Source organism: Hypanus sabinus, chromosome 8, assembly GCF_030144855.1.
Source record: "Hypanus sabinus isolate sHypSab1 chromosome 8, sHypSab1.hap1, whole genome shotgun sequence".
Classification (NCBI taxonomy): Eukaryota; Metazoa; Chordata; class Chondrichthyes; order Myliobatiformes; family Dasyatidae; genus Hypanus; species Hypanus sabinus.
The window spans coordinates 122,394,252-122,408,874 of NC_082713.1; the positions used below are offsets into that span (position 1 = coordinate 122,394,252).

Below are 14,623 nucleotides of genomic sequence, written 5' to 3' on the forward strand. Positions count from 1 at the left end.
GTTATAGGTTTGTCTATAATGGAGCATTGGATGGTCAGTAGAAAACAGAGTGGGAATAAAGGGATCCTATTCTGGCTGGCTGCTGGTTACTAGTGGAGTTCCACAGGGGTCAGTGTTGGGACTGCTGCTTTTTACGATGTATGTCAAATGATTTGGACTGCAGTGTTAATGGATTTGTGGCTTCAGGTTGAGTCGGTTGTGAAGAAGGTAAATACAATGTGGGCATTCATTTCTAGAGGTATAGAAATAAGAGCAGGGATGTGATGTTGAGGCTCTATAAGGCATTCGTGAGACCACACTTGGAGTATTGTGTGCAGTTTTGGACTCCTTATTTTAGAAAGGATATGCTGACACTGGAGAGGGTTCAGAGAAGATTGACAAGAATGATTCCAGGAATGAAAGGGTCACTGTATGAGAAATGTCTGGCAGCTCTTGGGCTGTGTTCTCTGGAATTCGGGAGAATGAGTTGGAGGGGGATTTCATAGAAACATTCCAACTGTTGAAAGGCCTGAACAGATTAGATGTGGTGAAGTTATTTCCCATGGTAGGGGATTCTAGGACAAGGGGGCACAATGTCAGGATTGAGGGACGTCCATTTAGAACAGAGATGCGGAGAAATTACTTTAGTCAGAGGGTGGTAAATCTGTGGAATTTGTTGCCACAAGTGGCTATGGAGGCCAAACCGTTGGGTGTATTAAGGCAAAGATAAATAAATTCTTGATTAGCCAGGGCATCAAAGGGTATGGGGAGAAGGCAGGGGAGTGGGGATGACTGGAAGAATTGGATCAGCCCATGATTGAATGGCGGAGCAGTCTCACTGGGCTGAATGGCCTACTTCTGCTCCTATATCTTATGAACTTATAATCCTGATGAACCTCTTCTACATCTTCCAAACCTTCCACATCCTCCTTGTGATAGGATGACCCGAAATGCACTGCTCATTTTGGTTATTGGGGAGGGGGCACTGGACCAGGGTTAGAAACAAATTTGGACCTGGAAAGGAATTCTTCAAATGAGGCAAAAACTGAAGAGAAGACGAGCTGAATTAACATTACAGTTTGTATGGGATGAACTAGTCCCAGAACTAGAGACCTCTAATGTCTGTTTCTCATTGCTTTATTATTATGTGTACTGAGATCCAGATGAAAAGCTGTTCTCTTGCACACCATCCAGATGCCTCATGCCTTACATAGTCACATTGGAATTCAATAGAACATGGAATTGCAGCTAAGGAAAATTACAGTGTGGGTAGGCAAGTGTAAGTGCTACAGAAAAGTAAATAGTGAGTACCGGGAGTTTATCCTTTAGTTGTTGAATTCAGTTTTGAGACCCAGAGGTTGTAACCACTCTAATTGGATGATAAAGTATTGTTTCTCAAGCTTGTTTTGGGCTTTGTTGAAACAGTGCAGAGGCTAAGGACAGATCAGTAGAATGGAGGTAACTGGAAATTCAGAACTACCCTTGTAGTCTGGAGCTGTTCTGACATCTGAATATTTTCTCCAATCCTAAGAAGGCCACATTGTGAACACAGAATGTATGTTTTGGATTGGGGGAGGGGGGAGAAAGGACAATAAGTTGTTAGTTCATTTGGAAAGAGTATTTGGGCTCCTTACGGTGGAAAAGGAAGAGGTATAAGGGCAAATGTTAGGGCTTCTGTTGTTGCATGGATTGTTTCTTGAGAGTAGGTGATGGTGGGACTAGAAAAATAAAGCAGAGGAATTGTCCCTTGGGAATTGTAGAGGGAAGAAAAATTGAGGGAAGATGATTCCAGTGATGGTATCATTAAAGTAGATTAAATTAAGTTGCATAACATTTGAGAGGTATAGATATTTGGAAAAGGGAAAAAAAAACTTGGTAGAGAATTTAATAACAATGAAGCATAGATTAGGATTAAAGGAGTTGAAAGGGGAGAAAAGCACCCCTAGAGTCATGAAAGAGGGTGCTGGTGGAAATGCTCAATCTACATTTTCAAGGTAGCTACATAGGCATTTGAAGAGCTCTACAGATAAGGCCACAGAGAGAGAGCTGGGAAGTGGGGTACATCTAAACAGCTCCTTTCATTGGACATCATGGATGTGGTGACCTCAGTGGCTACTTTTGAGCTGCAAATATCATTACCAAGACAAAAGATTGCAGGTGTAAAACAGAATAATTTATTTGTCTGTGCTTCTGGGGTTTTACTCATATGTCCCATCATTTACTACCCATCTGTAATTCCCTTAAGCAGATGAAGATCTCACACTGGCAAGACTTGGTGAGGCTACAGAGTTGCTTCTCTCAGGAAAATCTATGAAACTGGTTTTAACAACAACCTGAGAGTTGAAGATGTATCTTTATTGTTCCCAACCTTTGCTTTTCTTCAATGATGTGCTTCTAGCAAGCATAGTTGGAGAGTTGCTCTTCTCACTGTAAACATCACTGCTTGAGCAGCGGCTTCAGGCCCTTTGCTGCTCTTTTAAAACACCTCAGCTGCAAGGTTTCTGCTTCCTCTCCAGTCTGGTCACCCTCTCTTTCTCCATGTTGTGAACGCAAAGTCAAAATGCCATTCTCCTGTTGAGACAGACCTGTAACCCTTCAATCACCCTGTGCACTCTGCATCTTTTTGCTCAATCCACAGAATCTTCATCCACATTTGACAAACATTCCAGAATTCATTCCATAAACCTCCATTGCTCTTCAAGTTCTTCAAGTATGTAGATGTCATCATACACTACCCCAAGATTCAGTTTCTTGCAGGCATTCACAGTAGAATAAGGAAATACAATAGAATCAATGAAAAACTATACACAAATACTGACAAACAACCAGCATGCACAAGATGATAAACGAAGCAAATACAAAAATTCCAGAATTCCCTCTTGCTCTTCTCTCTATTCCTTTAATATCTCTTTTTTTTTGCCAAAGTTTGTGCATGTTGGTTGCCCATTCCTGACCAATTCATTTTGTCTGCAGTATGAATCGTCTTGGTTTCTTTCATCTATAATGTTTTATATTGTCATAGATTGTCAGCTACTCTGGTGCTTGGTGACTAGACCTGATGGGGAGGCAGTTGTAGGTGTTTGTGTTGTAGTCCCAAGTGACAGATAATATCCACAAGCATCCAAGAGCTGCACATAAATAGTGTTAGCTGTTCCTTAAATCCCTCATCCAGTCTTCTTTCACTTGGCTCCCTCCATCCCCTTGCTCTCCAAAATGGGGGATCTTGATCTACTTTTGGCCTAGATTGACTAAATCAATGATTGGTGACTTGTTGTTAAAATATATTTTGTGCCAGCTGCATGTCATGGTGGGATTTGTGATTCTGAGAGAGAAATTTGCCTCCTGTCTGTTGTAATTGGAAGGCACTTATTTTGAAGTAGTCATCACAACCTCTAGTTTCTTCCTAGGGGTAAATATCATCTCCACGTCCACAAGGTCACTAGCAGTTCTGTGAGTGATGCCAGATTTCTATGAACTTTAGAGATCATCTGTTGCATTTTACCTACACAAGAGTACAATTAAGAATAAAGTGTATAATGTCAACTGTAAGAGAACACCTCATCTTCCTCAGGGTTTGAGAAAGTATGTGTAATAAATTGTTGATTATATCTCCTGCAGCTGTTGCTTGGCAGCGGAGTTGGGACAGTCCGACTTTATGACACTGATGCCAAGAAGAATTTGTACGAGTTAATAATTGATGAATCATATCCCCGGTAAGTTTTGGAGTTATTGTGGCATGGAAAGTACATGAAATACTGTAGATTTGCAAGATTGCAATTTTAAGATGCATCTGATCAGTTGCTTGGGGCTGTAAATGAAATACTTGTATGTAGAAATGGCTCATTTTGCTTATATTTCACTTTTCCATAGAAGCTGCCTGACCTGATGAGTTTCTCCACTGGCTTGAGTGTGTTACTTCCTAATCACTTACTATATAAAATAAACCATTTTCTCAAATGTCCCGTTTGGTTCATTTGCCGATCAGGGATGGCACAAGAGTGTAGCACTTAGTGTTAATGCTTCATAGCACCAGTGATCAGGTTTCAATTCCCTCCGCTGTCTGTAAGCTTGTGAGTCCAGTGACTGTGTAAGTTTCCTCCAGGAGCTTCAATTTCCGCCCATGTAGCAGTACGGAGTAGTAAGTGTTAGTAAGTTTCAGGCACCCTACTTTGCATGGTGACATTTTTGGGTCGCTTCCAGCGCATCCTCATACTGTGGTTGTTGACATAAACAACACAATTTACTGTTTGTTTTGACGTACATTTAATAAAGCTAATCTAATTTATAATCTCACTTTCATTTTGTACTCTGGTTCTTGGCTCTGCTGTCAGTGGAAGTTTCTCAGTCCTCTGGACCCTAATGTGCAATGTTTCCAAAAAACGTCATGGTATCATTTATAGAACAAACACTTGGGCTCTGGATCACAGAAAACAACGTCTGTATTACTCCCTCAGTACTGCTCTTCACCACCACCCTGGAACAACATTCCTTCAGAGCTGCAGTGTTGGTCTGAAATTTCTGCTAAATCCTTTAGAGCTGGAACCAATGACCTTCTGAGCGTGAGTGTGCTACCGCTGAGCCACAGCTCAGTGTGCCACAGGTTCAATGTTCTGAAAGCTTTCACCGGTAGAAAATTACTGAGAATTTTTGGTGGTTAGCAGAAAAATACATGGAAGAAATTGATTATTGTAACTACAAACTGAGCTGTATCAGATAGCTTTCTAAACTGTCTAGAGTCAGTATGAAATATTCAATGTTTAAATTTTTAACTTAAGAATACTGCTTTTGTGCACCAGAATCTTGTCTCTAGCTTGCAGTCCAAGTGGCACCTCATTTGTTTGCTCCTCAGCTGCTCCAAGCATCAAACTTGTGGCTGTGCCAGATTCTGGAGAGAAAGGAGTGAATCTGGTTCCAGGCAATCTCCTGCTCTGGGACACGAAGACCATGAAGCAACAGGTAATATACCAGCAGCTTCTCAGAGAAGCTAGTACCAAGTGTAATAGAAGATAGCACAGTGCAGGCCTTTCAACCCACAATGTTGTACCAATCTTTTAACCTGCTCAAAGATTAATATAACCCTTTCCTCCTATATAGTCCTCAATTTTTTTTTAATCATTCATATGCCAATCTAAGTTTTCTTAATGTCCCTAATGTATCTTCCTCTACCACCTCTGGCAGGGTGCTCCATGCATCCACTACTGTTTTTTTTAAAAAAAATTACCTCTAACTACCCTGTTACTTTCCTCCTGTCACCTTAAAATTATGTTCTCTGGTATTAGCTATTTCTGCCCTGGGAATAAGGTAGCCACTCGACCTTATGCCTCTTGAACACCTCTGTCTGTTGCTTCTCACCCGTCTTTGCTCCAAAAAATATTGCCCTAGCTCGTAAGATATGCTCTCTAATCTAAGCATTATCCTTAGAAAACTCATCATCTCTCTCTGTCAAAATGTCCACATCCTTCCTATAATGAGACAACTAGATCTGAACAGAATATTCCAAATGTGGTCTATCCAGGGTTTTATAGAGCTGCAGCATAACTTGAGGCTCTGGAGCTGAATGCCAATGAAGGCCAATGCACCATGTGGCTCCTTCAGCCTTGACGCTGTAAATAAAATACACCTTGAATGTAGAAATGGCTCATTTTGCTTGAATTGCTATCATCTACAAAAACAGTTAATCTAATCTTTAACCTGTCTATATAATCAATTTCTGATCTTATCTCAACAGTCTGCCACCATCCCCACACTCTGTTATATCTCCCATTCATTTCTTCTAAACTTGTTTAATTTTGTTCCTCTTCCCCTTGACCAGTACCCTTCAATTATTAGAGAAGGTCATTTTCTGACAACTGCATCCCAAATCACTTAGTCTTAGAAATTTCCCCGTGCTTGTGAATTTACCCTGCATTCCTTGCAGTGTCATCACAACTTTTTGTTTTGTTTAAACACACCTTGCCATTCTAGCATGTTGGTTCTTTATTTTTTGGTTTACTCTATATTTTGAAACACTATTACCAGCAATTTTGAACAAGTCTTAGCCCAACTTCTTCCTATTTCAGAGGCATCAACTTGTACAGCTTGGAAACAAGCCAATTGGCCTACCACCTCCATGCCAACTAATGGCAACTACCAATTCTAAATATAAGGTATTGGTACATTGACTCAGGTGCTTGTTCAGACACATCTTGAATGCTTTCAGTGACTCTGCTTCTGCTGTAGTCTCTCTGGCAGCGTGTTTTGTCTATTTGCCACTCTCTGGGTGGAAAATGTCCCCCTCGTATCTCCCATATTGTAAGCCTATCTCCTCTAGTTTTATCTATCTCTGACGGGGTGGAGAAAGATTCCTGATCAACGTACACAAAATGCCAGAGGAGCTAAACAGGTCAGGCAACATCCATGGAAATGAATAGTAGTCGACATTTTGAGTTGAGACCCTTCTTCAGGACTGAAAAGGAAGTGAGATCATGTCATAATAAAAAGGTCGGAGGGGAAGGAGACTTGCTCAAAGATGATAGGTGAAACGAGGTGGGTTGGAAAGATTCATGCATTTCACTTTCTATGCCCCTCATTATTGTGTAGATTTCAAACCTATCTGCATTTAGCTTCCTCCATTCTGGGGAGCACCAAATTTTGCACCTCTGGTCTCTCCTCATAGCTGAAACATTACATCCTAGGTAATTTTCTGGTGAATCCCATGTGTATCTTCTCTAGTACAATCACATCTTGGAGCAAAGTTTGCCTTGTATGTAATCTCCTGGCTAATGAAACCTAGTATCCTTCATGCCTTATTAACCACATTACCTTTCTGCATTACTACCTCTAAGGATCTTTGGATTTGTATCTCAAGGTCTGTCTATTCTTCAGTACTCCCAAGGATTCAGCCATTCATGTATGTTCAAGCTTCTTTAGTACTCCCAAAATGTATCACCTCACATTTACCTGAATTAAACACCACCTGCCATTTCTTTTCCGTTTTACAAACACATCAATATCATCCTGTAACCCAATACTTCCCTCCACACTATCAACATCACCACCAATCTTCATATGAAGCCACGACATCCAAATATTTATCCACACAGTGGATTCTGGTTAATTGAGCCATCGGTTCATCAGAGCAGCCACTTATTTATAACTACTCATAAAGAACAAAAACTAGTCGAGAAAATAGGATTCCCTTCATCTTTTGGGGACAGTATGCTGCTTAATTGGGATAGGACACCATTACCAAACAGTTTCTAACTAGAGTCAGTAACTTGGATTTGTGTGGCTGTTAGACTATACTGTGCTGACAGCAAACAGCTTTTAAGTGGTGTCATTTGCATGTGTTTGTATTTAAAAAGCAGTGAGTTTTGTCACTGTTAGTTGGGAAATAAACAGTAAGGCAATTGAAAACCTGTTGCTCACTACTGTTTCAAGCATTCAGGCTTGGAGGTGTCAGAACAGTCGGGAGTAAGTTATTTTGTTCAGTCCCTTCACCGGACTGGGGAGTAAATGTTGAATTCAGATAGAGTTTGAGGAGTACAGTGCTGATGTAGATCAACAGGATTGTGTTTTTTTTTGAAGGATATCAGTTTGTAGATTCTTACTGTTGAAGGTTTAAAGTTTCAACATGTTGACTTGTTTTCTGCAGCATCAGTTTTCCTTGGATCCTGAGCCCATTGCCATTAACTGTACGGCTTTCAGTCATAATGGAAATCTGCTGGTGTCTGGAGCAGCTGATGGCATCATCCGACTCTTTGGTAAGGTTGACCTTTCCACGGATTTAGGCTCTGAATGCTTGGTTCCAAATGTTTTTGCTGTAATTACTTGATTTGCATTTGGTTAGATCTGAAAATAACACTGAAACTACAATATCTGTACACCCAGTTGTCTGGTCTTCAGCTGGGTGAAGGTCTACTGGGGTCCAGATTTATGGACACTGCTTCACTCTAGTATCTTGTGAACTGCATGCACATTGATAGCTCAGCTGGGGTAAAAGCTAATGATCTGCATCGAGCCCATCTGTTCCAATGCCCAAGATTCAGGATCCTAAAACCAGTTTCATCACCTCAGCTTGCTTGAATTGAGTATGTACAGACCAGACTCAAACTGCAAGGTGCTGGAGAACCTCGGTGGGTCAGGTAGCATTTATGGATAAAAATGTACAATTGGCATACAAGGATGAGGTGCTTCATCTGAGCAGCTAAACACTAGCATTTTGTGCAGTGCTTCAGATTCCAGCATCTGCGGTCTCTGGTGTCTCAGGGATGAGAAACCTGCAGCTTATAGAACCTGAGTATGAGGGAGGGAGTTGAGCAGTGAGGAATGCCTGACCTGTGTTTTGAATTTTGTTTCCCCTTACTGATCTGAGCAGAAAATTAGGTGGAGGTACCTGACTCAAGCAATCAGCTGTACCTTGGTATTCATGGAGCTCTCCATTTAGTCACTGCTTGGGTTGCAATTCCCCAAAGCCAGGTACTACTTTAAACCTTTTTCAATATGAGAAGATTTCTGAAAAGCAAAAAAAAACTGGAGGCTGGAGATCTAAAATGAGGACAGAAAATATTGCCGACACTCAGCAGGTCAGGCAGCATCTTCAGGGGGTGGGGTGTGGTGGGGGATTGGGGAAAGAGAAAGACAGTTCTAGGTTGATGACCTTGCATCAAATCTGAGCGTGTGTCTATTTGTATGTTGCAGACATGCAGCGGTATGACTGTGCTATGAGCTGGCATGCACATTCTGGTGAAGTTTATTCCGTGGAGTTCAGCTACGATGAAAACTCTGTTTACAGCATTGGTGAAGATGGAAAGGTATTGGAGTATTTTTAAATGCAGTACTACACAGTATTGGAGAGAAGGCACCAGTGACTATACCCATAGGGATCATGAGAGGGGGGAGGAGCTTCCTTGGCATGTTTAATGGCAATGGAGTTGGAACTGTTCCCCTGCAGTAATGTTCTCATCACAAGAAAAAGTGCTGTGAAGCTAAAAATCTGTTGACCTCTATCAGAGCAAAACTTTCCTTGCATCTTGGTGCCTGATGGGAAATTTGTTGACAATAATTTACTCAAAGTAAACAGCTTTAACCAATGCTGTTTCTCCTGAAATGTTATTGTTTAAAGAGTTAATTGTAAGTAAAATGGGCAGTACACTAATTTAACAACATCCTTCCTCTTCTCTATATCCTTTTCCATAACTTTCTTAAATCTAAACTAATTGTACTCACTACCATAAAACTTGTCCCACTGGTTAGTCCTCATGCTTGCTCAGCTTAATTTCCAAAATTTAAATTTAAGTATTATAGCCTGTTTGTTTGGCTTGCTCTGTGTATGCTAAAACAAATGTCTTGAATAGAATTTTGGAATTGTTTACTAAATATATTCAAGTTACTAGTGTGAATTCCTGTGCCCTCATTTTTCTTGAAAATATGTTTGATCAACATTTTGGTCTTCACACTTATAGCGTCAGTCGATAGCCATCACTTGAATCTTCCCTTCTTATATTTGTGATTCGTTAATTGATGCCAATCCTGGTTATTGGCTGGCATTTTGCTGAGCCTCCCATTTTATGAATGGTTCCTGCCTGTGAAACCAAGGTTTACACTCCCCCACATCCCCCCACCCCTACCATCTATCCTACACACAACTATTTTGTTTTGACAAGTTGTAATAGTGCTCCAGTGGTGCACATTTACTTTTAAGGATTAGGTCTGAGAACTTTTTTTTTGCACTTAACTTTCCGTTACTGTGTCTGTGTAACTCCTCATTTCAACTAGCAAGTGTTCAGTTTTATTTTGTAGTGTGAAGATGTATGTACCATCTGAAGAAATGCAGCTATTAACATCTCTGACTGATTTATTTTTGATTTCTTGGGCCAATCCAGTTCATACAGTGGAATATTCATAAGAGTGGAGTCAAAGTTTCAGAGTGTGAGGTGCAGTCGGATGCTATTGGCCCATTTGTGCTGTCTGGTTACAGTGGGTACAAGCAAGTGCAGGTGCCACATGGAAGACTGTTCGCCTTTGACTCGGAGGGACACTATTTGCTGACCTGCTCATCCAGTGGTGGAATTATTCACAAGGTAAGACATGGGCCTCAAGCATTTATGATGGAAGAGGTTGGTGCATTTTCACATCCTCTGCTTTCTCCCTCCTATAGGAAGTGCTGTTTATCTTAAAGTTGAACACTGCTGTCACTTTTTATAAGTCAGTGTGTTAAGAGTGACATTAACAATAGAATTTTAAGCTAACAATTTTATAGTGTTTCTTTTATAATAGGGTTTGAACAAGGAGTTGAGCCTTCAGGAGTGAGGTTTTTCCTCAGGATAGAAGTTGAAACTCCCCTAAAATGGTGCAGCTGCCGGGAATTCACCATGTGATTGATGGATATTTACTGACAAGGGCCCTGGAGGTGGAATTTATTCACAGAATAGTTATAAGACAAAGGATCAGAAGTCAGCCATTCAGCCCATTGAGTCTGCTCTGCTGTTTTATCATGAGTTGATCCATTCTCCCATTTAGTCCTACTCCTCAGTCTTCTCACCATAACCTTTGATGCCCTGGCTTCTCAGATACCTATCAACCTCTGCCTTAAATACACCCAATGACTTGGCCTCCACTGCCGTCTGTGGCAATAAATTCCATAGATTCACCACCCTCTGGCTAAAAAAATTTCTTCGCATCTGTTCTGAATGGGCGCCCTTCAATCCTTAAGTCTTGCCCTCTCATACTAGACTCCCCCACCATGGGAAACAACTTTGTCACATCCACTCTGTCCATGCCTTTCAACATTCAAAATGTTTCTGTGAGGTCCCCCCTCATTCTTCTAAACTCCAAAGAGTACAGTCCAAGAGCGGTCAAACGTTCCTTATATGTTAACCCTCTCATTCCTGGAATCATTCTAGTGAATCTTCTCTGAACCCTCTCCAATGTCAGCATATCCTTTCTTAAATAGGAGCCCAAAACTGCACACAGTATTCCAAGTGAGATCTTATCAGTGCTTTATAGAGCCTCAACATCACATCCCTGCTCCTATACTCTATTCCTCTAGAAATGAATGCCGACATTGCATTCGCCTTCTTCACCACCCTGCACAAGGACTCCCAAGTCCCATTGCATCTCAGAACTTTGAATTCTCTCCCCATTTAAATAATAGTCTGCCTGTTTATTTCTTCTACCAAAGTGCATGACCATACACTTTCCAATTCCACAATGGAACAGACTTGGGGAACTAGTCTGCTCATTTCACTGTTCAGTGAAGCTCTGACATTGTTGCTTCTATTGCTATAGAGCAGTTTCAGCAAGGCAGGGAGTTGGGCTCTGATTTCCTTGTCCCTGTGTGTTAATTGTGTCTCATGATGTGCATTCCATAGTATCATGGGATTCTGTACACACTGATGCCCAACATCCAGTTACTCAGTTAAGGGGGTCTGATACCCATCAGTTGTCATATTATAGGGCCTGCCACTTCTAACACAGTTTAATATGTGGTGGGGTCATTTACACACAATGAAACCCATCACTCTCTGATCTAATGCAATGCAGTTGACACTCACAACTTCAGTCACTCCATGAAATGGGGTTGAGTTACTAAACAATACGTGAGAAATAGGAGCCAGACTGGAACAAATAGCCCTGCTTTCCTTTTGCCCTTTGGTGGCTGTAGTTAAACTAATTGTTGGTCCCAGCTCTACTTCTGTCCCTGATAGCTGTAATTTCTCCAAAAATCGATCCATCGTAGCATTCAGGGAAAGAAAATTACAAAGATTTCCAAACTCTGGCAGAGGAAAGTCATCTGTTTGAATCTTAAATGGATGTTCTCTTTCCTGACACTAATTCAAAATTCAGCAATTCAGACAAGGATCTTCCTACTCTGAAACTAGTTTGCCTACTATCAGCAGGATACAACTGACTACAGATTCAGTCCAGATTGTTTCCTGGGACAAATCGGGAAGTATGACTGTAACTTGCTGTCCTAAGTCCTCCTTGCAACCATGACATCTCTTTGTGACATCTCTTGTAGCATTGCTGGGTGATGTGGACCACTTTGTCTAGGGTGAATATTACTGGCCACTCTAAGGGGAACCCTATTAATCCCATAGTGCTGGTCCAGGATCCTGGTTGTACCTTTTCTTTTCCCCCCATCCTCACCCCATTTATTTCTTCTGTGACTTGAGAGGAGGCCATTGAGCCCATGGTATACTGGCTGCTGGTGTAATCACATACACCACCTCCCCCACCCCATTCCCTATTGGTTCTGATATCCAACCAAGTTGGGACCAACAATTTACAGCAACCTAAGAATCTACTAACCACTTATCTTTGGGATGTAGGAAGGAACCGGAGCACCTGGGGTAAATCCCATGTGGTTGTGAAGAGCGTGCAAACTGCACACAAGACAGCATTGGTCAGGATTGACCCCGGGTCACTGAAGCAGAACCATCTGTTGTGCTTGTATCCACACACACCACCCAAATATCCAGCTGTTCTGCTGAGCCCATGGCCCTCTGATGCCATAACCTTTAATTCTATATCAGAGTCCTGCCTCCGATCTTTGTTAGAACTTCAAATTGCTCCCTTTTTCTTTTTAAATCTTTTTATTATATTATTCAAAAATAACACAAGTACATCGAAGTAACAACACTTATAATGCCTCAAGGAAAAAAATTATCTTAAAGGTTGAACATTTTGTGAATTAAAAAACCCTACTAAGCAAAAAAGTGGGGAGAAAACCATTAGGGGTACAACCCCGGAGCCATGCGTCATACAAAAAGCTTCTAAAGATAAACATCAAGCCGCCAGCAAGAAAGAAAAATATATCAAAAAAACTTACAATTAGATTGTGGAGAAGATCTATCAATTAGCTCAAATGATAATAATGAGCAAATGAACCCCATCTTTTCTCAATCAAATAAAGTTTCAAAGGTTTGACTTCTAATTTTCTCCAAACTGAGACACAGCATCACTTGAGAAAACCATTGTGACAAAGTAGGAGCTGATCTCTCCTTCCACTTCAACAAAATGGCCCTCCTAGCTATCAATGTAACAAATGCAATAACATGTTGGTCAGACACAGAAATACCATGGATATTTTGAGGAATTATTCCAAAAATTGCAGTCAATTTATTAGGTTATAGGTTAGTTCTGAGTGCTTTAGAAATTATTGAAAAGACTGACTTCCAGAACTGTTCCAGTATAGAACATGACCAGAACATATGTGTCAATGTAACTATCTCAGTTTTACATCTATCACAATAGCTATCAACATCGGGAAATATTTTAGAGAGCCTCTCCTTCGTCAAATGGTAACGATGTACAATTTTAAATTGAATCAGTGAATGACTAGCACAGATCGAAGAGGAGTTAACCAGCTTCAGAATCCGCGTCCAATCCTCCCTTGTAAAAGTCAAATTGAGTTCCTTTTCCCAATCCTGTTTAATCTTAAATAAAGGATGGTTATCCCATTGTAATAATAAATTATAAATTCTTCCAATAGAACCCTTCATCGAAAGGTTCATACTCATAATAGTATCTAACAGGTCAGCCTCCAATATGTAAGGAAAGTTACTTAAATATTTTTGTAAAAAATGTCTAACTTGAAGGCATTATAAAAAGTGTGAATATGGGAGAGAATATTTATCAACTAATTGTTCAAAAGACATCAATCTGCCTTCTTTAAATAAATCCAAAAAATAATTAATACCTTTATTTTTCCAAAGAAAAAGATTGGATCACTCAAAGAAGGTTTAAAAAAGTAATTACAATAGATTAAACTACAAAGTTTAAATTTTTTTTAAATTTAAAAAAAATTGTGGAACTGGAGCCAAATTTGTAAAGAGTGCTTAATCACAGGATATAAGTTTAAATTAGCAACTTTAGCTAACTGTATAGGTAACACAACTCCCAGTAACAAGGTTAAATAAAGCTGTTTCACAGCTCTCAGTTCCAGGTCTACCCAAATTGGCCTATCATTCCTATCAACCCAACATAACCAAAAGGACGTGTATTGCAAATTACCAGCCCAGTAATACATTCTTAATTAGGCAAAGCAAGACCTCCATCCTTTTTCAACTTTTGTAAATGACACTTTTATTATTCCAAATAAAAGATAGAATAACAGAATCAATCTGATCAAAAAAAACTTAGTCAAAAAATCAGGAATATTCTGAAATAAATATAAAAATTTTGGTAAAATCATCATTTTAACTATATGAATACGACCAACAAGTGTAAATTTAAGTGGACTTCATCTACTAAATAAATACTTCATAAAGTCCACTAAGGGAACAAAATTGGCTTTATAAAGACCCTTATTTTTTCAGTAATTATAACACCTAAATATCTTAAAGATTCCGTAGCTTTAAAGGGAATATTATCATATATAGAGACAGCTTCATTTAAAGGAAGCAATTCATTTTTACTAAAATTTATTTTATATCCTGAAAAATCTCCAAATTCGTTAACTAATTTTAGCAAAGCAGGAATAGATTTGTCAGGCTTAGATATATAAACCAATAAATCGTCAGCATAGACAGATGGTCTCATTCACAAAAATCCAATGAATATTTTTGGCTTCACGAAGAGCAATGGCAAGGGGTTCTAAAACTAAATGAAATAAAAGTCTTAATTGACGACTTTGTCTTGTCCCCCGTGATAGCTGAAAAAA

General features: G+C 39.9%; 1 protein-coding gene across 3 annotated transcripts in view; it reads left to right on the forward strand.

The window, feature by feature from the left end:
* The window catches only part of wdr91 (WD repeat domain 91), a 49,736-nt gene that overhangs the window by 28,885 nt on the left and 6,228 nt on the right, over nt 1-14,623 (forward strand). For all 3 annotated transcript variants that reach the window (XM_059977728.1, XM_059977729.1, XM_059977730.1), the window contains 5 exons: nt 3,598-3,692; nt 4,776-4,935; nt 7,613-7,721; nt 8,659-8,771; nt 9,843-10,040. In XM_059977728.1, coding sequence (XP_059833711.1) covers nt 3,598-3,692; nt 4,776-4,935; nt 7,613-7,721; nt 8,659-8,771; nt 9,843-10,040 — 675 coding nt within the window. The remainder of the gene's footprint in view (nt 1-3,597; nt 3,693-4,775; nt 4,936-7,612; nt 7,722-8,658; nt 8,772-9,842; nt 10,041-14,623) is intronic.